The 21,887-nt window shown below is 41.4% G+C and overlaps 3 protein-coding genes across 8 annotated transcripts in view; all 3 read right to left on the bottom strand.

The window, feature by feature from the left end:
• Positions 1-164: 164 nt before the first annotated feature.
• On the bottom strand, positions 165-10,674 carry SRSF10 (serine and arginine rich splicing factor 10). Of its 6 annotated transcripts, XM_015649340.3 has the most exons (7): positions 10,459-10,671; positions 8,383-8,487; positions 6,616-6,719; positions 5,046-5,208; positions 4,715-4,768; positions 4,439-4,540; positions 165-1,399 (listed from the first exon to the last, which is right to left on the bottom strand). In XM_015649340.3, the coding sequence occupies exons 1-7, from the start codon at positions 10,521-10,523 to the stop codon at positions 1,381-1,383; spliced, it is 612 nt and encodes a 203-aa protein (XP_015504826.1). In that variant the 5' UTR covers positions 10,524-10,671; the 3' UTR covers positions 165-1,380. The 6 variants fall into 6 exon arrangements, with proteins under 6 accessions (XP_015504826.1, XP_015504825.1, XP_015504824.1 ...); XM_015649339.3 differs by having other exon boundaries at positions 165-4,540; positions 4,715-4,765; positions 10,459-10,674; XM_015649338.3 differs by having other exon boundaries at positions 165-4,540; positions 10,459-10,673.
• A 2,975-nt stretch (positions 10,675-13,649) lies between these two features.
• Positions 13,650-15,920, bottom strand: LOC107214266 (fatty acid-binding protein, liver). The gene is made up of 5 exons (XM_015649490.2): positions 15,849-15,920; positions 15,618-15,723; positions 14,411-14,583; positions 14,044-14,133; positions 13,650-13,762 (listed from the first exon to the last, which is right to left on the bottom strand). The coding sequence occupies exons 1-5, from the start codon at positions 15,903-15,905 to the stop codon at positions 13,712-13,714; spliced, it is 477 nt and encodes a 158-aa protein (XP_015504976.2). The 5' UTR covers positions 15,906-15,920; the 3' UTR covers positions 13,650-13,711.
• Positions 15,921-16,736: 816 nt separating this feature from the next.
• The window catches only part of MYOM3 (myomesin 3), a 26,897-nt gene continuing 21,746 nt past the window's right edge, over positions 16,737-21,887 (bottom strand). The window contains exons 27-35 of the mRNA XM_033519636.1: positions 21,329-21,439; positions 20,619-20,706; positions 19,992-20,030; positions 19,718-19,823; positions 18,813-18,976; positions 18,270-18,306; positions 18,135-18,157; positions 17,997-18,052; positions 16,737-17,347 (exon numbers count right to left, since the gene is read on the bottom strand). Coding sequence (XP_033375527.1) covers positions 17,054-17,347; positions 17,997-18,052; positions 18,135-18,157; positions 18,270-18,306; positions 18,813-18,976; positions 19,718-19,823; positions 19,992-20,030; positions 20,619-20,706; positions 21,329-21,439 — 918 coding nt within the window. The 3' untranslated portion in view covers positions 16,737-17,053. The remainder of the gene's footprint in view (positions 17,348-17,996; positions 18,053-18,134; positions 18,158-18,269; positions 18,307-18,812; positions 18,977-19,717; positions 19,824-19,991; positions 20,031-20,618; positions 20,707-21,328; positions 21,440-21,887) is intronic.

Below are 21,887 nucleotides of genomic sequence, written 5' to 3'. Positions count from 1 at the left end.
TTTCCTTCATGCCTTTCCAGTGGTTTGGGAACACAGGGCTTGAGAATTAACACTAATTAATGTTCCTGACAAAACCAAAAGCTGGCGAGGCTGGGAAGCAGCACTTGGGGCTCCGTCTCCCACAGACTACGGCTGGATTAATTAAGTCAGAAGGTGCTCTCAAGTTATAGTCAAAACTTGTACATTTTATTCCCAATTCACAGGGTTATTTGCACAGATGGAACACAAAACTCAAGAAGAAAGGATGTGGATGAATAAAACATCAGCATCTCCGATCAAACACACTACAGGGTACAGAGTCTTCCCTTCCTACAATAGTCTCAGCAGCAAGAGCATCTTTAGACAAATATTATAGCAATGGACTACAGACTTTTTTTTAAGCAAGTTACAAGATAAATGGAGAAAACCAGCAGTTCTTAATGGGTGATTATGTCCTAAAAATGTGTCAATTTTATCCCTTTGTACTTCAAAATGTTCATCTGCACCATCCCTGCCAAGGCCCGAGGGGCAGCAGTGCTGTGTGGCTGCACTGCCCCTCTCCGAGCACACCCCCAGCTCTCACCCCAAAGGCAGCAGGCAGGAAAAAAAGCTCTGTCCAAGCAGAGAGCTCAAAACAACATTAAAACCAAAAGATTCCACTTTGAGTAAAACCATGATACTGTACATTAAACATCTTGATAAGACATAGAAAGGATAACATTGAGCTTTCAGAGACCAGTCTATCAGAGTCCCTAATTAAACACCCAGCTACTTAACCACTAAATTGAAGATTTTTAATTACCAGTTGGGTGCATGGACTTTAGGTGAAAAAGAAGTTCCAATAGAGCCTTCTATGACTGCTGACACCAATCGATTCGCTGCAGATATTTTGGAGCACAGCCATTACTTTCAGCAGAGTTATTTTTTTTTTTTTTACACACTACTTCAATTCTACAAATTTTGCAGGAATGACAAAATCTAGTTTTACCACAGAAAAACGTTAATTCCCACCATTCTTGAGACTCCAAAAGAAAGATGCCTAGACATGATCTTTTGTAGCCTGCAAAGTTCTTGCATTCCAGCTGTGCATAACCTGCAGGAAGCTTGCACAAAACAGGCTCCTGCTTTTTTTATTTTTTTAGGGCAGGACTGGGATACCTGCATCAAGGAAGGGAGATGTTATCTAGATGGGCTGTGGCTTGACTTGCATGAATGCATAAACATTCCCTGCCCTTTTGGCCACATCCTGCTAACTCGTCCCCAACTGAAAGGCCCACAGAACAGCTTCTTCACAATTTTTCCATGGGAGCAAGAACTAGGACAACATCTTTATTCATGCACTCTTGAAACATCGTGGGTTTGTGTTCGGCTTTTCTGGCTTGTTCATATACACAAGTCAAGTCAAAGTTTAGTCCTACCTCTGGGAGAGAAAGAAAGAACCATCAGAACTGGCAGACACTATATTATACTTGCAATGATCTGGCTTTTCAAAACAAAAATTAAACTGTGCTATACATAAATGCTGAGGCACACAATATAAGGACATGCTGACACAACAGTTAAGGAACAGTTACTGTTACTCTGCCTGGACATGGAGATTCCTCCTCCCTCCTCCCACCCTTCCAGCTCCAATTCCAGCTGGAGCAGCATCACCACCAACCCCAGCAATCCCTGCAGGTCCCTGACAGACACAGCCACGCTCTCCCCACCACTCAGTCACCAGGACCCCTTCCAAGCAGGAGTTTAGTCATGAAGACTATATATTTATATTTATAAATTATAAAGCTGAAAAGAGTGGGGGTTTCTGCTGTTAGAAGCAGAAATAATCACAGCTCAACTTATAAAGGGTGACAGTAGATTTATCAAAGCAATTCAGTGCTTTACAGAGGATTTTTGTCCCTTCAGCTGGGCACACAGCAGTGCCAGCAGGCAGCTCCATCTCTGTTTGCCACCTCCCACAGAACCACTGCTGGCACCAGTTTTCACATGGCAATCATAAATTGATATGGTGATACTATAAATTTAATTCTGTATGAACCTTCAGTCATTGCTTTTACGTAGTTTCATAACCTGGCTGATAATATCTGAATTATAACCTATGGGGCAAGTCCATCCAGCAATAATGAAAGATAATGGCAAAGAAAATTCAATATATTAGAGTACAACTTATGCTTAAGAGTTCTCAGTTTGTCTTGTACCCCTTCAAAAATGTTAAGTGACATTTATTCAGACACTAAATGAAAAATTCCTGCCTTTACTGAAATACCATAGTAAGGATTTTACTCCATAAGGGATGCATAGCTCTACTCCTAACCATGCTCTGGAGTCAAATTCTAAAGCTACAATAATTCCAGTGGATCAGTATTTCCTTCATTTTTTTATTACAGCATGTTTGCTAAATTTACAGCAAGCAGAAAATAAGCTGGGTCTTTAGTTATTTTGATCAAAACATCGATGTTTTAAAGGTAGTACACAATATTTGTTAAAAAGAACATATAAAAATACCTTTTTAGAAGCCTCTATAAGAAAGGAAATACAAAGTTTAATCCCACAACTTTCCTCTGCTAGAGCTGCACGCTACTGCTACAGTTTTAAATAGACTTTTTGCTGTTTTTTAAACTATACATCCAGGAAAAGTCTACAAAATTAAAGGAACGTGCATATAAATGATTGCATAGCAGAACATGAACATTAACTGCAAACAGTAAAAGAAAAAGTTAGAAATACTATCAAATGTACAAAGGTTCTAGGATCAACCCCTAAGCACGTTCCACTGACAGGATCCCAAAGCCATTTGTGCTTCTTTAAAGACCCTGCTGAAACACTAAACCCAAACCCTAAAACATTTCTCTAAAAAGGAACTTTTGGAAATCAATGTCTTTCTATGCTACAGACATCAGACAGTGAGGAACACTTAAGTGTTTGATGGTGGCTTTTGAAGGTAAAGATAAGAAAAAACAATGCCAAAAGCCATTTCCATAACAAAGGATCTTGCCTTCTAGAGAAATACTGGGAAGATTACACACTGGGTTTGTTATTTTTCACGTCCAATTTTCTAAATATACTGTATTTGTGATAAACTACATAACTAGAGATGCAGCTCTTGTTCATATCCAACTTCAAACTTTTGTTCTGAAGGAAAATGAAATCTTGTAACCAAACCACTATCCATTCTGAGGAAGGAGTGATTCAGACTTGCTTGAGCAGCTGCTTTTTTGCCGTGTAAAAAGCAAGCCTGGTAACCCAGGGAGATGGCTACAGTTTGATACCTATGAATACACCAACTAACCACAGGAGTCATTGGCATAAAAGTTTAGTTCTTATATACTGTACACACACAACTCCAAACAATCTACTTGTATCTAACAGCAGGAAAACTAAGCAACTTTATGGTTAACTGCTCACTAAAATTGAGAATAGATACAAAAAACTGCATAAAATGTACACACAACCTAATATTTAGTTGCTCTGCCGTTTGCTGAAATCTGAATTGAGATTTTCCATTTCAAGGTGGGTTTTTCCCTCACATTCAGCACCAGCAGCCAGGGCAGAGGCAGTGAAGCCTCTATCCTGACAAGTCACGACACTGCACAGGCTCTGAGTGAGCTCCAAGGCCAACTCTCTGCCCATGTTGTACATGCAAGGTTAGTACCATCTCTCCAGACAGCAGGGTAAAGAGAAATCTCCCAAATCTCCCTCCACAGAGCTCCATCTGCCAACCTGCTGGTGCTGGTGGGCACAGAGAACACTGAAACCTGCCCTGGAGCCACGGAAACAAACTGCCAGTCTGATTTCCTAGCAGCCAGTGTTGCACTACAGCTGTCCAGTTTTCCTTTTTCTCACAAAGTTTAGAGTTGAAGAACCAGTTAAACAGCTGGTTTAACTGCCCAGCACAAACTGGTACCAATTTTTCTACGGGTGTGACATTTGTAAAAGGACAATGTTGCAAGTTACGATCAACCAAGTCATCACCAAATATCTAAGCATTAAAAATGCAAATCTTTACAAAAATATACATAGAGACACCACAACCAAATCATTAGCTGCCCATGACATTTAACCAAGTGGACAATCTCTCTCTCTCTCTCTCTCTCTCTCTGTGGCTTCTCAACACTGTTCTAATTTCAACCATTGTCGGCTACAGGGAAAACTGACAAAGAAAATAGTTTTTAGCACTGTTGCAACATCATATTCCTGATAATTTAAGTAAACTGAACTGTGTGTAAATGAATCTTACATGCCTAAACCAACATGGATACACTGTTAGTGGCCACTGGACTTGGGACTAGTCCAAGACCTCGATCTGGATTTTGACCTAGACCTAGAATGTGATCTTGACTGTGATTTGGATCTAGCTGGTTCTTTTTTTCTCGACTCCTTCTCATATCTTGAGCTGGACTTATAGTGTGTTTTAGTATCTGTTTTAGAGGTGCCTCTAGATTTGGTGTGAGATGCAGACCTAGACCGTGATTTAGCCTTCATTTCTTTCTTGGGCTGTGACTTGGATCGTGATCTTGAATTGGACTTAGATCTTGAAAAAGATCGATTGCGGTGTTTGAACCTATCAGAATAAAGGGGAGAGAGGAGATTTGAATGTAAAAACACTATTCTTAGACATCTAGTACATTAAAAATTGTTTACCGTTTTTGCAGGAGAAACTTTTTTTTTTTTAAACCTATAGTTAAAGGAATACAGTGATCTAGTTTGCAATTTAAAGGGTGTAAAAAGTTTTTACCTATCATTGTCCGAATGGCTTCTGCTACGACGAGGTCTTCCAGTAGGTCTACTGCTAAAAAGGTACATCAGAAAAAGTAAACGGTGACAAATACCTATGTAAACATACAAATACTTAATACATTATATTTTCAAGCTGTTCATTTGCTTTTAGTTATTCTCCTATGCAGCACAGAATCGGTTCATTCATTATTCCTGAGCAGATGCAGCATGCAAGGTATGCAACTCCCAGTGGTTACTCCCAGGGTAAGAATTACTCAAAAGTGTAACAAACAGCGTGGTGTGTGTGTCTGTGCTGTGCAGCTGAGGCCAGCCCCACACACTACACTTACTTTCTGGGACTATAGGATCTTCTATAGCTGTAATCAAAGGAGCGACTCCTCGACCGTCTGCGCTCGTAACTGCGACTCCGAGACCGCCTGTATCTGTCATAGTCATCGTAACGAGAAGAACTGTACAGGTTTCTCCCCTCCTTGGCTTTCATTTGGTTTGGTGCTGTAAAAATAGCAGTATTTGCAGGTGAAGAAGATGCCCTACTTTTTTCCCCTCAAGGTCTAAGCCATGTATTTTGGTGCTGAGCAGAAAGGCTCATTTGTGATTTGATGTTTATGAAGGAACAGGTGAGAGGCTGCTCTGTGCCACTTGTTTTGTGCTGCTTTAGCCACTGGACACAAATTAATGCAGCCCTGGGGGCACTGTAAATCTAGGAAGCAAAAGAAACAAAAAACCCCCTCAAAACCAGTCAGAAAGGACTAATGCTCCATATAACCAGAACACAGAGCTGGCCAAGGTGATTTCAGGCCAGCTGGAAACTGGTAGGGCAGGTCAGACCCATGACTGACACATTCTGACACTGCTGAATTTACCCAATGAGTGAAAGCTAATTAAACACTTTTTCCTGACTGCACAGCACCATCATCACACCTGATCCACAGCTGTCTTTAATGATTAAAGGCCCAGCTTATACAGAGGCTTTGATAGATGCCACATAAAGAGAAGTCTGATTCCAGAGGGAACCCCCCAGTAAAACACTTCACTTTAACTCTGCAGCTTAGTTATTAAAGAAATTAAGAATGAATGAACCTATTAGTCTTCCACTGTATTTCCTCTAAGCAGCAGCTATCCTTCCTTTGTAGCAAACTCAAGCCCAAAGACCATGCTCTAAGTATTTTAAACTCGCTCTAACAAACACCCTCTGCAGAAAATGGCTTCAAATTTTATGTTTTTAGTGCTGCTTGCAACACACTAAGGTGGATTTAGTTAATTTTGTTCAGAAACTAGCTAGAAACCCCAGTGTTTATACACAGGGCAGAAACTTGTCCTTTGGAGTGTAGAATTTCCATTAACTCCATTAAATTTAATTGTGAGGACTTGAGGGAGAACTGGACAGTCAGGTTGTTTTTCTGAGAGGTGTAACTAAAGACCTTTAAGGTCCTTTTATTCCCAGGCATCACATGAGTATTACAGTCCTGGTTTGTGCCAGGTTCTACAAATCTGTATCTCTCTGCAAATTAAGACCACAAACATAAACAACAGATTTAAAAGATCTAAATTCTTTCTACATTTATCTGTTCAGAAAATATTGAGTTCTGCTTCACCTTGAACTCAGGTAACTTGAAACTGACTTTTATCCTGAAGCCAAATGAAAATGAAGACATTACCTCAATCCTGAAAAATCACACAGAGCTGCACAGAAAGCTCCAAAGAATGATTGTGGTGACTGCTGTACTTAGTTATCCATTTATAATTAAAACGAGTCATTAACAGTTACTGGATAAAAGGCAGAACATCCACGGGCTATTTATACAAAATAAGAACACATCACAACAATTAGCACCACGTGTTGTGTTTGGTGCTGAAATTCAGGCTAAATTCAGGCTGTGATAAAATCAAGACACTTACTCTTGCGGTCCCCCTGTGCAAACTGGATTTCTATTTGCCGACCACAAATCCACTTTCGATCCAAATTATGGAGAGCATCTTCTGCATCACGGACATCTTCAAATGTGGGCAGTGTTAAGGTACTTGGGAATTTGAGCAGTTTAACAGATTTGGTATTTAAAATAAAAAAAAATTAAGTTTTCAAGTTATTTTCTCATTTTACAGCTGTTAAGTTTTTGTGTTATGCTACTCTACGTACTAGTGAATTTTTTTAAAATTAACCACCAGCTATCTGAAAACTCCTGTAATAAAATTAAAATGTTGTAGTATGACCATGAATTTATCTATCAACAAGCACGTGCTATGTGATAATCTTAATTTTTTTCTTCTCCCACTTGTACTTATGCAAAGAAAACAAAGGTATCCTTTCAAAACACACTTGTTAATGGTCATTTAGTTCTTTCTACTTGAGTTTATTAAAATTAAGCCCTAGTTCTTCACTTATGTTGGACATACCAACAGTAAATATTAACTTTGGAATTGGAAAAAAGCTTTCCTTTCTTTTTTTAACAACTGATTTTAGGTTTAACTGATGTCATGTCACAGCCCTGTGTGCAGAGCCTCTGCAGTGTGAGAGAAGAGCAGACACTGCGAGCCCTGCACTGGCACTCGGGGCCAAGGCACAGTGACAGACATTGATTTTAATGCTGGAATTTACACCCCTAATTCCAGCTTGTGGGACCCCAAACAATGAGCTGCCTTTACCCTCCAGGCCACTCATTTCTCAGCAGCATCATCTCTGCAGGAGAGAAACTTCCATTTCATTCAGACCACAGTTACAGCAGCACTCACAAGAGAAATATTACAGGTTTTGTCAATGGACTAAACCAGAATAATTCATCAAATTACTGCTTACATGACAGACAGAAGAAAAACTGTAATTCTGTAGGATACATCAGGTATGACTCCTTTAATCTTGGCCACCATTCAACTTCATCTTGACCTTTAACTCTTTAAGTGCTTGTCAGAAGGACTTGTCATGAGATGCTTGGCCAAAAATGACAGATGGCTTTATCTTTAACTTTGAAAAACAACCTTTTCCCCCTTTTGTAGATAAAGCGAAGCTTTGTCTCCCATTATGGCTTGTCCTTCTTCCAGCTTTTCTTTACTTTTTCTTTTCCCAAACTCTCCCTTCTCTTCAAGCCTGATCCTTAAGAGGTCTTTGGCTTGTCTACTTGCCTTAATTGTTGAACTCTACTCTAAAGGTTCTTTCATGCTTTCTCTTTGGGGTCGCCATTACTGTACAGCTTTACATTCTGAGGCAACAACAGAGGACAGCAAATTAGGGGACAATATTAAAGAAAGAAGTTCACCTCATTTTTTACACAATCTGATTTTGATCAAGTGATTCCAGTTTCAATTTGTTAAATTAACAATGAATAGCAGCCACATTTTGCTAAGCACAATTTTACTTACACACCAGTGATAATAAAAACGTGCTAGACAATTTTGAGTCAGTGATAAATTTTCATTTAAATCAAATAGTATTAATTTCAGTGACATAAGCAAGCTTTTATATTACTGGACTTAAGTTTTGCAAAAAAAGGCAAAGAACAATTGAGAGAAGTTAATCTTCAAAAATAACGAAACACCACGACATAAGTAAGACACTTATTAGATACAACACAAAAGTAAACTGCTTTTTCATTTAGATTGGTTACCTCTTACACAAACTTGAATTTCAAACTTCAACACCCCTCACTAATGAGCCATCTGAAGAAAGGATATTGAACATAGGCAAATCCTCTGGGACGACGAGTGTAGAAGTCAAGTGGAACGTAAACATCAACTATAGGCCCATAACGACCAAACTCCCGGCGCAAATCCTCGGACCTGGAACACCACAAACACCTGATATGGCTTTGTCACTGGTTAAGAACACCCACCAAAATAAAATAATATAAAGGAAAAAATCGGATCTGCAATTAATATGACCATCCCTGGTTTTTGGAAGTATTTGGTGGAGGATGAAAGTAGTTGAACGTTTTTTGGGGAAAAAGAGTGTTTGGGCAGTTCCCTGCTGGCAGCACATGGAGCTTTTCTGAAACACTCAGTATACACCCTGGCAGTTTGAAACCATAGCATAACCCTAAAATAAAAATGTAAACTGAGAAGTGATGCACATCAGCTCATTCAATGCAGCCAAGGTTGGCAGAAAGTGAAAGAAAGGACTGTTAAATTATTGTTATTATCATTCAAGTACCTCATGTAACTCGACAGCGATTTTGCAACACACAAACATCAATTATGAGATCCAAATAAACATTATGAGAATAAACCAGTCACCCAAACTCATTTCCATAGAATAATCAATACTTACAACCACATCAAATAGAACAGATCTCAGTGAGCAGCCACTCATGCCCTCAGGATAGTTTTTCCAAAAGACTTGGCTTTAGAGAGCTGAGACAAAACTGTTCAGCTTCAACTAGCCCTGGAACAACAGCCTCTCCTCAATTGAGGTTTCTCATTCATACTGGCTCCTCACATTTAATTTGTAACGTTTGAGAACAAAAACCTGCATGAGAAGATTGATGCAATACCATATTTAGGTGGTATGTGAGAGTTACTACTGGTTTTCAGTATTTTTACATTTCTCTTGCATCAGCTGGGAAACAAAATCTCCACACAGTCAGTGCTGGCAGAAGGAACTACCACCAGCATGGAGATCTCACAATGAAACAACCTCCAAGAGCTCTGTGCTTAAGGTGAATCCTCAACAGAATCCACATGATTGTAAAGAATTTGAAAGTAATCATCCTCAGCTGTTCTTAAAGCAAAATAAACTATTGGGAAAATGAACTAATTCATGAAAAAAAAGTGAAAGTTTAATTTGAAGTTATTTATCACAACGTTCTCAATTCATTCCATTGTGCCCAGACTACTGTTTGCTGAACAACTTTGGTCCAAGTCGCCTAGGCAGAGGTGGATAACTCACATTTTATAGGACCAGACCCCTACAGACCTCCCTACAAATCCTACACGAAAAAAAACCAACACAGGAGTGCTCTGACAAACGCAGTCTGTGGCAACAATGATCTGTAAATGTTCCACATCTGAAACACCAAAAGTGTTTTTTGTCACTAAACTGCCAAAGTGAAATGAGGAAAGCCAGCAGTTCACTAAACGGAAAAAACAGGGAATAAATCAGAATCTGTGCAATGCTCTGGTTTTGTTGTTTCAATTCCTTATGAGAAGTTCTGTGACCGCATACGTTTAGTCCTTACAGGCTCTCGGTACAACACGATTATAACGGAGATCAAGCATTGCTTCTCTCGACTTTAAGCCGTCCTGAGAGGCCCCTGCACACAACTATTACCGCAGGAACATTGCACCTGAACTGGCAGCAGCTTCCACACTAACGGGACCGTCTACGCTAGGAATTTTGGGCACAAATGCTCTATTTTCTCCCATCTAGCAGCAACACTGCATTAGCAGAGGAGCATCCCAAACACCAGCGGCTGTCCAGCATCGCCCCGGTGGCACATCCCCCACCTGGATCTCCCGCTGGCCACACTCAAAGGCGGCTGCGGGGAGCTTCACTTTGTTGCGGCCCAGCTTTGTTCTTTCTGGACGCTGTTTGGAAACGGATCCGCGTGGAGACGCGGGGAACGGGGAGCATCGCGAGGAAAATGGAAGGCAGGGCACGGAGAAGGGAGAAGGGAGGGAAGGAGAAGGCAAAGCGGAGGAAAGGAGCGGGCCGGACTCGCCCCCTTCCCTTCCCCGGCTGCGGAGGGACCCCCGCGCCCGCGGCCTAGCGAGCCCGCCAAAGCCTGCGCGAGCCCCCGCTCCGCCCCCACTCACCGGGTGTCGTCGGCCACGTTCCGCACGAAGAGCGAGGTGTTGGGCGGCCGCAGGTAGCGGGACATGTCGGCGGCGCTGGGAGAGACGGAAGGAAGGAAAGGAGGGAAGGAAGGAGGGAGGGAAGGAGCGAGCGCGGCCCGGGCGCGGCGGCAGCGGCTGAGGCGACCCTGAGGGAGCTGCACCGCCCGCCCGCGCGCCGCCTCTCGCGAGACTTCCCGGGGGGCTTCCGGCGAGAGCCAAACGCGGCGCCAAAATCCTGCCCCGCTCTGGGAACGCGCATGCGCGCCCGCCCCGCGCGGGAGCTCGCGGGCCCTCCGGCGCGCGCCGCGCATGCGCGCTTCTCTCCCCCCCCCTTCGCTTTTCCCGCCGAAAGAGAGGGAAGGGGGAGCGCGCGCGGGGCAAGATGGCGGCTGCGCGCCTGCCGTGAGGGGACGGCGGGCCCCGGCCTTGTGCAGCCGCCTCAGAGCGCCATGGCTCCCTCCTGCACAGCCAGCTGACACCACCTCGGGCTATATTGCCCTTCCTGAAGCTCAAGGGATCGATGTCCTGTGGTCTTGCTCTTGCAAAACGTGGAGTGTGTAAAAGTTCTGTTAAGAAAAGGTGTTCGCTGATGTTTGACGTTTTTCTGCTTTCAAGCTTAATCAATGTAACCCGTAAAACAGCAGCCAACAAGCACTAAGTGATGTCCCTGTGTTAGAATAATAAATTGATAGAACTGCCTTGTTAAGGTTCAGGGCTGGACATGCTTCGATGATCTCAGACCTATGGGGAGTTTAACAAAGCTTGAGAAAAAAGGATACCCGCTGATAGAAGACACAAAAGAATGCAGAATTTATGGGCCATCTGGCAAAGAACTCCCAAGATAAGGAAGAAACTAATAAACCCAACTCAGCCACTGTGCTGAAATGATCTCCGGCTGGGTAAAATGTAATTTTACATCTGCAGGGGCAGGCCGTGACCACCAACCCACACACCACTGACCCAAAAGGAGAGAAAGACTGAGAAAGGGACTAATTAGCATGAGAAACAACAGAATAATTTACCAACAGAAGATAGAATAGAATACTAATTCAGAACTACGTAACTTGTAGCCAAGGAACACTTCATTCCTTTTGTTTGCGAAAATGTGTAAATAGTAATAAATTTTGATCGTTGATGTGCTCGATTTGTTGAATCCCACAGGGCCCCCAACTGTGCAACTCTGAAATAGATGACCAAAGTCTCTCTGGAGTGTGAAAGTATTGTTGCACATGGAACAATTAATCCAATTTTTGTGGAGAACACCGTTGCCCACAGCCCTGTTGGGCCCCAGGAGTTTTCATCACACTGTTTGCACAGGACCAGCCCTTTCCATTCAAGCTGTTTGTGTGATGAAAACAATACAGTTGGTGGGTGGAGAGATTATTTCTTACCAGCTCGTGTGTGACTCACATAAAGGTGGATAAAAGGCACATCTGTGACCCAACAGTCACAGAGTTTGATGAAAAGTGTCTGCATTTTCATGTGAGGGATTTTCAGCAAACTCCTGCAGGGATAGCAAGACTTTGAGCTGATGCAGCCCTGGTGTCTGCCACCAGTGTATTTTCATCTTTATTTTTAATATTCATGAATGAAAACTGGTGGGAGGATATTGCTGTTCGTATCTTGGCAATCTCATACTAAGAAGTGCCTCATTTTTACAGGTTTCGAATGACAGATGATTCAAGTTTGAATGGCAGATGAATTTCAGTCACTAACACAGGAGATGTGCAGCCATATACACTTCCAAAAAAAAGGAATTTATGTGGTTGTGTGTCCAAGGTCTGTGTGCAGGACTTAACAGAGGAGGGATGGGAATCTCTGACCATGTTTTTTGCATTTAATATATTAATAGAATAGCTTAGCATGAGTTTAAGTTCTAAATAAGGTTAGCATGTTTTTAGTGTGTAGTATCCACAACAATCATTTTGTAGCAGGTTTTAAATGAGTAATGAATGATCTGTGCCTTGGTTTAGAAATAAACCTGCAGTGTCTTGCATGTTCCATCCTCCAGTTTACAGGTACAGCCTCTGATCATTGCAGACCTGAGGTGCTGAGTTCTTGGGTGGCTTTTTGCAGCACCAGTGCTTTAAAGCAGCCTCCTCCTCCTCCTTGAGTTTTACCAGCCCTGATTACTGTGCTGTTGATCTTATTTCTGTGTAACTCACATGGAATTTAATTCTGGCTGCAGGAGTGTGCTTGGCATTAGAGCTGCCTGGGAAGCAAAATGAGCACAATGATCCTTTATGCCAGTGAAACTCCCCCTGAGAACAGCCTTACCCCAGAATAAGAATACACTTCCCAAATTGCTTGTATCACATTGTGTTATTAAGTAAAACACAACCTCCCCCCTCACAAACTGCTTTTCTAGCATGGGGAGATGTCAGCTCAGCATTCTTCACTGGGATAAAACCTCCCCATGAGGATTTTAAGTGGCATTATCAGTCCAGCAACTTTGTTCATGGAGATCTTGCACCCAAAACCAGTTCTAACAAACCTGCAGTGACTTAGATTATGAAATGGAGCTGGTGATATAATAATGGGATCTAACCAGCAGAGAAATTATTCTAGGCACAGCTCCTGTGTGTTTTATACTTAATAGAGAAACAGGGTCTGAACAAAGTCTGGTTTGCTTGAGCCTCACAAACTTGGGCCGTGACAAGATACTGGGAGTTCATTGCAAATTGGAAGAATGTTTAATTCTCTTTGCTCTTGTAGTGCCTCTTAACTGTACTTTTGTGTAATTCAGTTTAAGAGCAGCCATCCCTATTGTTAATGACTGCTGAGTGTTTCACAGCTTTTAAAATATTGCAGTTTCTATTCCTGGGACATGTGGTACAGATCAGCTCAACAAATGCCTGATTGTTCTCTGTTGGCCAGGTCATAGAGAACGGGGGTTTGGTTAAAGACTAAACTTTATTGGATGCAGGAACTAAAGCTGAGTGTGTTCAGTCTGTGTGTAAGAAACCAAGAAGCATTTCTGTAGCTTTTGGCTGCTCCCAAGGATTATTGTGGTGAACTGGAACAATGTGATTTATGTCCAGGTTGAGTTATCTGGGAGGCAAATTTCTGTCATTCTGAGGACAGAGGGGAAAACACAGTCCTGTAACAGGGGAAAGTGTGACAGGAGAGCAGAATTCATCATTAATTCCTGATCCAAAACAGAGATCACACCTTATGGAAAGTGCACTTTATTTCAGGTATGTAAAGCTGTCACAGAGGTGAGGATCAGTCTTTAGACTTTCTTGCCTCTTCTGACAAGTGTTACTCCACCATATGTTATAGTCTGTGGGAGACAAATACACATTTAAACTTTAGGAAATGTATTTACAGCTAAGTGGCAGAAGAGCCTGTAATTCATGCATAAATCCATCCTAGTCCACAAAAAAAATACAATCACAGTACCTGCCTGTAAATATATGTACAACATTTGCATGAAGGAAAAGCTGGAGCTGGTTGTGCTTCTTGGAGCAGTCTTTATCCACAGGACACTTTGTAGACTATGAGGTTATCAACATTTTTTCCTTCAGCATTTTTCTGCAAATGACCTTATTTTCTAGCACTTACCTCCACCATTTCATTTCCTTTAACTTCCTGCTCATGAGAGAATTTATCTGATTTGGACACCAGCTTCCCGTTCACCAAGTTCACAGTGCACTGTTGGAACATTTAAAATATTTTTAAAAAATTAGATTTTGGAATTCAATTTGAGTAAGTAGAGGACTAATAGACAGGGAATAAATTACACTGATGTTCCATAATGACAGCTGCTAATTTAATTCATATGCTGAGAGCACAACGTTTGAATAGGAACATTTCTGTTTGTTGAAGTGATAGAAACGTTTGCAAATGGAAATGGTACAAACAAATTCCACTCACACCTAAACTGAGATTTAGGGATAAATAAAGAGATGGAATTCTTGGAATGCTTTACCTTCAGCTTTCTGCCATCCATGGTGGTGATGTCAGCCTCTTTGCCAAGTGTGAACGAGTTGGTTACAGATTTGTTGGGTGTTTTGGATGTCACAACAAAGTCATTGCCTTTTTGTTGGATTTCAACAATAGGCTTAATATCTTTGGCCATTTTGATAGTGTCATCTGGCAACCCTGCAGAAATAGGCAAAACAGGTCTTTTTGTTATTGAAATAGGGAATTCTTTTCTCCAACAAAGGCACAAAAGATCCAAACCAACACTGGAAGGTGATGTCCAAGTTAAAAGACAAATCCTGTTTTGGATTCCTCTCTACTCTATGGGTTTTTTGCTCCATTCATTCTAGTCTGGTTAGGTTTTGATATTATATTTGATGATGTGTCAGATTATGGAGTTTCTTCTAAGGGCTGGCCATGGGGTGATGATTCTCCATGAAAAAAACAAAACACGTGTGCATTGCTTTATTTTCCCAGGGAGATTGGAGTTGTGGGGGATTATCTGTCCAGCCTGCAACAATGGGAATACCTCAAACTCCCTTTTTGGGGTGTCCCTGGCATGATTTGAAGGTGTCATTGTCACCACGAGAGGGATTGGTTTTGTCACGCTGTCAGACCAGGCTTTTCTGGGTCTCACTCTCCGGAATATCTCGTGTTTACTCTTTAAAACCCCCATGGAACATTTTGTTGCAAAGGTAAGTGGATATTTATTGATGTAGCTCCTCCTAATCCTCACAGATTACACCAGATAATCACTCCGAGTTATTGACACTTATCACAGGTGATAATCGCTGACAGATTACTGACCACTAATCACCTGTTAATCATTCACAGATTACTGATGAGCATTTGTGCTGCAGAAAGGACTTCTGTACCAATAATTTAGAAGCTGAATAAGTCACTGACAACTTGTTTCTAGTTATATGTGTTTATAAAATTACAACTCAGTCAACACAACTTCCTTTCTTGCTATAGCTGTTCTTTCTTGAGAAGAGAAAGAGTTTATAGCTCATCTAACATAAAGACAGGGGTTTGGGGGTTATCTGGAGCCTTTCTCCATCAATTTATACAACTGTCAGCTTCTTTTTGCATCCAAATCAGATCAGATTTAACCAAACAGGGGAGTTTGCCATAGAAATAAAAGGAAAAACAATCCATGGAAATGCAGCAGTTAAAAAAATCAGTTAAAAGTTGAGGAGGAAGCAGCCACTTACCCAGAGCTTTGAGGAAAGGCTCCAGGTTCTCCTGGGAGTAGATCTGCCAGGTGCCAGCGAATGCCATGGTGGGACACAGCGAGGGCTCTCCCTGCACACCGGGATGCTATTTATGGAAAGAGAAAGGCCAGCCCAAAATTGTCAGAGAGCTAATTATTAACTGGGAGAGAGCAATTATTAATCAGTTATTTGTTTTTAATGATCATAACCTCTCGTTCATGCTGCTCTTACCTTGAGGGTTGGGATGTTGTGTTTGTTGTGGGTTCCTGACCTCGGGTAATTGTCCATGGTTGTTGGAAAGTGTTGCAGTGCAGCTTCATTTGTTTGCTTTTTGTTCACAAATTCTGTGTTTAACACATTTTCTGTGTCCTGAGTAGAATTCTCCAGATTAAGTTACATTAGATCAAGGTAATTGGTATTGTACAGCAGGAACTTCCTAATTATCACAATATTCTCTGCTGTGGGCACTTGAACCTTAAAGGGTAGATAAAGAATGAATAAAATAATTCTATTTCTTTCGAAATTGTGGGCCTCATTGCTTGGGGACAGGGAAAATCATGTTGGATGACTTTATCCAGCAGATGTCAGTGACGTGCATCTAACTCTGAGTTGAATTAAATTCAGATTCTTTGTACTTTTTGTTTTAATAGAAGATAAAAGATAAAACATGGAACATTGCTTGGAGAGTGAATGCAGGAAGCAAATAGGATGTGTTATTTTTCCTTCTGTGCAACTGCACAAGGAATTCTCCACTCATTCCAGCCCTTGAGTGATGTTCTGTGCAGGCCTGACTGTTGATTTTGGAAGACTTTCATTAGATTATGTGTCTTGCAATTAGATTGCTTAATTCAATCTGTATCCCAGGGGTGGGTGACCTTTCTAAGTTAACTTTTCATTCTATTTAAATAGAAACCCAGTGCTCAGTTTTTTCTTACCAGTTCACAGCCTTTTGTTTAGTAGGTAATTTGAAAGATTTACACAGAAAGAGCCAGATTTGTAATTACATTTCCCTGTGAGAGTTCCTGATTTTCAGGGCCATTTTTGTGTGTGGAGCATGTCCTGCCTCCCCATACACCCACAGCTGGAGTGATTTCCTCATGGATATACTCAAAGCAGTGCTGAGATGTCACCAAGGGTTTGAGTTTAATGACACACACACACACACAGGTTACAAGAAAATCTGTTACATGTAGTGATTTAATACAAAAACCCTCCACTGAAAGCCTCATGTGTGAATCCTCTGGTATTTCCCACACAGATTTAGCAGGGCAGAGTCTCTCTGGAAGGTGAACATGCAGTGTACACACATAAACACACAAGAATCATTCTCTAACAACTGCCAAAATACTGAAATACTACTAAAATAAACATAGAGACACCAAAAAGCATCTGAAGGAGTTAAATTCCTTTTAAATTCAAGGAGACAATTAATTCATTTAGGCTTTTTTTGTGGTCATCCCAGCTGGGATTTCCTGCTCTGTTGGTACTGGGATCTCCCCATGTTTATAGACACTGATAGTGACCTGCCCTGTTTCAGACCCATATTTATTCTTGACATAGATGCTGTATTTTCCTGTGTCTTCATTGCAGACTTTCTCTATGGTGATGGTGACCACTGACCCCTTCACATCCATCTTGTATCTGTCCTTGAACACGATGACCTTCTCGTTTTTGAACCAGGTGATCTCTGGGTAGGGGTCTCCAGACACACAGCAGGTCAAGCACAGGGTCTGTCGTGAAACAGAGAACAGAAATGGATTATGGAGCTGTAAATGTGCAGGGAAATTCAGTTCATAGAATCACAACATCATTTAGGCTGGAAAAAACCTTTAGAATTGAGTCCAGCTCTTAACCCAGCCCTGGCTACTGAACCATGTCCCCAAGTGCCAAATCCACACATCTTTTAAATGAAGAACAATAAAAATCAGTTCTCACTTATTCATTAGGTGATGTTCCTTTTCCTGATATCCTCCAGTACAATCAGGATTAACCTGCCTGATTTCACTGGCACTGACTCATATTTGTTTTATTGTCTTTTTATAGCTTCCTATGCTGTAAAGTGGCACTTCAACAGGCACCTGGTGAGTCTGCAGGGCTTTTGTGCTGCCTGTGTAACGGGGAATGTGACTCAGAAATGAAAGCTGGGAGTTGGTCTGATGGGAAAATCAGGCCCAGCACCTCAAAGCCTTGAAAATCCAATCCTGTGAAATGGGAGGACAGCGGGAAGGATCTGGCTGTGGTGGGCCAGGAGGGCACAACTCACAGCTCAGAAAAGCTGCTGGCAGTGCACAGGAGGGTAAAACAAGGATCTTTCCTCCCCATCAGTGATCTCTTTCTGTGTCTGTGCAAGGACCAATTAATGGAATTACTCAATATTACCTTGTCCTCCATGATGGTGGCAACATCTGGCAGACCTTGAACGACTCTGGCACGACCTGGGAATGAACAAATACAACCTTTTAGTTTTTCTTATCAGCAAACTTGGCTTTGTTTCACTGAAGAGATTGGTTTACTTACGCTTCTCTGCTATTGCTGCTTCCCTGAAAGGGAGAGAAAATGATTGTGGTTTTATTTATTAGCCATTATATTAACAATTTCGAGTGTGAGACTCAAAATAGATTTAGCTGTGAAAATATTTAGGCAGGAACTTACTTTAGCCTCCTGTGCTCAGCCAGGGCATCTTCAAAAACTGCAAAAAATGAAAGGTTTTAGGGAAAGTTGCCTTTTGTTTCGTTTGACTCAGCAGATTTAGCATGATGTTGTTGTTGGGATTACATGGATAAATGTAATTATCCTCTAGATGGTATCTGCCCCTGCCTTAAGGAAACACAGCTCTGTCTGTTTACTGCTGAAATAAGTGGGATTGAATTCTCTCTTTCCAAAATTCAGAGGAGGGATAAAAAAAACTCCAACAGTTTGGAAAAAACTTTGTAAACCTGCAAGTTTTCTTCTCCAAGATGCCACCTGTGAGCTCTGTGGTCCAGTGGAGGAATTGGACACATCCCTGGAGCAGCTGCCCCTTCTCAACCTTTCCTCACCTTCAATCCTTTCTCCATTTCCCCTCTCCTCGTGCTTCTGTGGGCTCCTCACTGTCCTCCTCACCCCAATTCCAGCTGGAAACCAGCTCCACACAGGGATAGAGGAATCCCTGTGCAGGATTTGAAGGGAAATCAGCTCAGCTGTGACTCAGCTCACCTTGCCCAGACAGGTCTGTTGACAGCTTGTGGGAGCTGTTCCCATCGAATAACTCCAGGGTGTATTTGCCCTTGTCAGCCTCGGTGGGGTCCAGGATGTGCAGCCAGATCTGATTCATGGTGCTCCCAGCTCTCATCCTGTCACGGCTCTCCAGTTGTTTCTCCCTGAGTAAACAAGGGATGCCATTTCAGTAATATTTAGGAGAGCTGGAGAGATCAGAGCTTTCACTTTTTTCTAAACCTGTAGTCTGAAGTCTGATTCATTTCATGGAGAGAGGAAATCCCATGGGGCTGTACTTTCAGGCAGTTTGCCAAAGCTTCACAAACTCTACAAAAGACCTCGTAGTTCTTATTTAAGGGATTAAATCCCATTTAGATGTTGAATATTTGTAAGTATTTAGCCCTTGAATGTTACTAAAAATTCACCTCCTTATCTACATGTGTAGGTGGTATCTAATAAAACACCAGCTCCATTTAGAAAGACATTATGAGGCTAAATTGGGAAGAATTTTGTAATTTTGGGATTTTTTTTTTTATTCAGAATAATGGGGGAAGAGACTGGTTTAGGAAAACATGAAGTAATAAAAATAAAGTGTTTGAAAAAATTCTGTCTGTAACCAAGGAGGCTTTAACTGAGCAGTATCCTAAGTGCAGCATCATTATTATTCTAGTAAAAATGATCACTTACAAATATTTCTGCAGTGCTATGATAAAAATAACATGACTTTTCATTCTGCAATTCTCAGACATATTCCAGGAAGGGAATTGTGGATTTCAGCCCTTACTCAGACAAATCCACAGTTGCCTGAAAAATACATGGGCTCAGGCCCAAATGTTTAATTTTGGATAAACAGTTACAAGAAACAGTGCTCCAGAAGCTTTGCAAATATTTCTGGGGGGACTTACTTGTGATACCAGGTGGTTTTCATGTAGTCTGTGAAGAACTTGACATCTGTGTAGATTTTGATGCCTTCCTCAGTGGGCTGGATTTTCAGAGGTGTAGCAGAGAGAGCTGGTGGTGTAACAGGAAGAGTGAAATTGAGGAGGAATGCACAGATTTACCTGTTCCATCCCAAAACCCCACCCAAAGGAGCAGTGAGGGGGGGCTGTTCCACACCCAGGGACAGCTCTGGTGTCATCCCACCTTTCCCCTGTGCTGCAATGCTGAGAGCTGACATACCACTGATCCTGCACAGCTCCTTCAGAAGCTCCTCAAAGGCTGCAAGACAAAGATTTAAGTGCCTGTAAATACAGTTCAGAGCAAATCACATCCAATCTGCCAACTGATTCCACTGTGGTTAGCATGTTTTATATCCACAGGTCTTTTCCTGTGGCAAAGCTCACTGGGAATGGAGTTTTTGCCACTGATTCATTTGTTTTCAGATTTCTTACTAAATTTAGATGTTCCTGTCTTCCTCCATGTGCAGCTGATTGCCTCCCAGACAGGAGATTTATGTGCCAGGTTTAAATGATGGATTCCAGATGCAGGGGCAGGATTTAATCTTGGGCAGCAGAACCTTCTGATTAATTCTGGTTTGAAATGACTGAAACATCCCTGAGCTTTTATCTGTGGGGCTTGGCAGAATTTATAATGCACTCCTGGCTTGAGAAATGACTGCAGGTGGAAATGACATTAGCATGTAGGGCAGGAATCTCTTTAAATTTGACCAGTCACATTTTAATGTGGGTTTTAACTTCTGTAAAAGCACATGTAGGTTTCACAGAAAGTGAGGATATTTGGTTTTAAATCCAAAATGAACCCAGGGCAGGGGTGTGAATTTGTCTTAGTGATCCAAGGTTCTTTTACCTCCTTTTGTGAGGTCCAGCTGGGTGGAGTCCTCTCCTCGGTTATCTGAAACAACTGCTTTGTACAGGCCCTCATCTGCTTTGCTTACCTACCAAATACGTGTGTGCATGTTTAATATTGATTAAAATAACCCAAACAAGCCCCAAAACAAACAGCACCCCTCCCAAAGACATTTCCCATATCGTTGAAACACGGCAGGAATTGGAAAAGTGGAAAAAGCTGAGATTTTCTTCTTCCTTCCCACATGAATTTGGTTGAACTGAGCAGAATTGAGGAGGGGAAAAGGGTCAATTTGTCCCAAAACCTCCTGTGAGAGGATGGGGAGGGTCTGGTTCAGAAACTGTTGGTTTTTGGGGGGTCAGTTGCTCAACTTTTGCCCTCAGTCCCTGTGTGAAACCTGAAAAACCCTCCCATTCTTTTCAGGATAAACTTTGAACAGCCACCCAGTGTTAAAAACATCTTATTTCTTATTAAGATCTCAGAATCACAGCCTGGTTTGGGTTGGAAGGGACCTTAAAGGTTGTTTAGTTCCCTGCCATGAATTCCACTAGAATTCAGATTCAGAACCCAACTGTAACATTAAAAATTCATTCTTTTGCTTTTCTCAGCGTTTCTTTCTCTCAGTGGGCACTACCCCAAACCCACGTGGAATATTAATAAGATCAGCCCACATTTTTAAGCCGTTTTCCTGAGCTCTTTGAGCTTTTCACCTTTGAGATGTGCAGAGTTCCCATCCCAGTCTGTGGATCAAACTCTCCACCACCTCGTGCCTTGTGATTGAAGAACCACTGGAACTTGGTGTCCTTCCTCAGGTTTGTTGCCTGTTTGATGTCAACATTTAGAAGTCAAAATACATTTGATTTCTTAATTCTTGGATGTCCTAATATGAATCATATTAGGACATATCATATCATATTATCATATCATCATATCCTCCCCATCTGTGATCTTTCTGTGTCTGTGCAAGGACCAATTAATAGAGTTACTCAATATTATATATTATATATAATATATAGTATATATTATCTATATACTATATATATTATATATAATAATATGTTATATATATAATAATATATATAATAATATAGGATGTCCTAATATGAATCATATTAGGACATATCATATTATCATATCATCATATCCTCCCCATCAGTGATCTTTTTGTGTCTGTGCAAGGACCAATTAATAGAGTTACTCAATATTAGATATTATATATAATATAATATATAGTATAGATATGATATGATATTATATTAATTATATTAT

Source organism: Parus major, chromosome 23 (genome assembly GCF_001522545.3).
Source record: "Parus major isolate Abel chromosome 23, Parus_major1.1, whole genome shotgun sequence".
In the NCBI taxonomy this organism is placed as follows: Eukaryota; Metazoa; Chordata; class Aves; order Passeriformes; family Paridae; genus Parus; species Parus major.
Note: the sequence above shows the minus strand (reverse complement) of the source record. Positions and strands in the feature narration are given on the sequence as shown.

Bases quoted from the DNA above. Each gene is read 5' to 3' on its own strand.
- LOC107214266 (XM_015649490.2), bottom strand. From the start codon at position 15,905: ATGGACAATTACCCGAGGTCAGGAACCCACAACAAACACAACATCCCA. The intron at 15,724-15,848 runs GTAAGAGCAGCA...TTCCATAAATAG, and splicing joins ACAACATCCCAACCCTCAAG to CATCCCGGTGTGCAGGGAGA. The intron at 13,763-14,043 runs GTAAGTGCTAGA...TGTCTCCCACAG, and splicing joins AAGGAAATGAAATGGTGGAG to ACTATAACATATGGTGGAGT.
- SRSF10 (XM_015649338.3), bottom strand. From the start codon at position 10,523: ATGTCCCGCTACCTGCGGCCGCCCAACACCTCGCTCTTCGTGCGGAAC. The intron at 8,488-10,458 runs GTGAGTGGGGGC...GTGGTGTTCCAG, and splicing joins AACGTGGCCGACGACACCCG to GTCCGAGGATTTGCGCCGGG. The intron at 6,720-8,382 runs ATATCCTTTCTT...AACACTGCCCAC, and splicing joins AGAGGATTTGCCTATGTTCA to ATTTGAAGATGTCCGTGATG.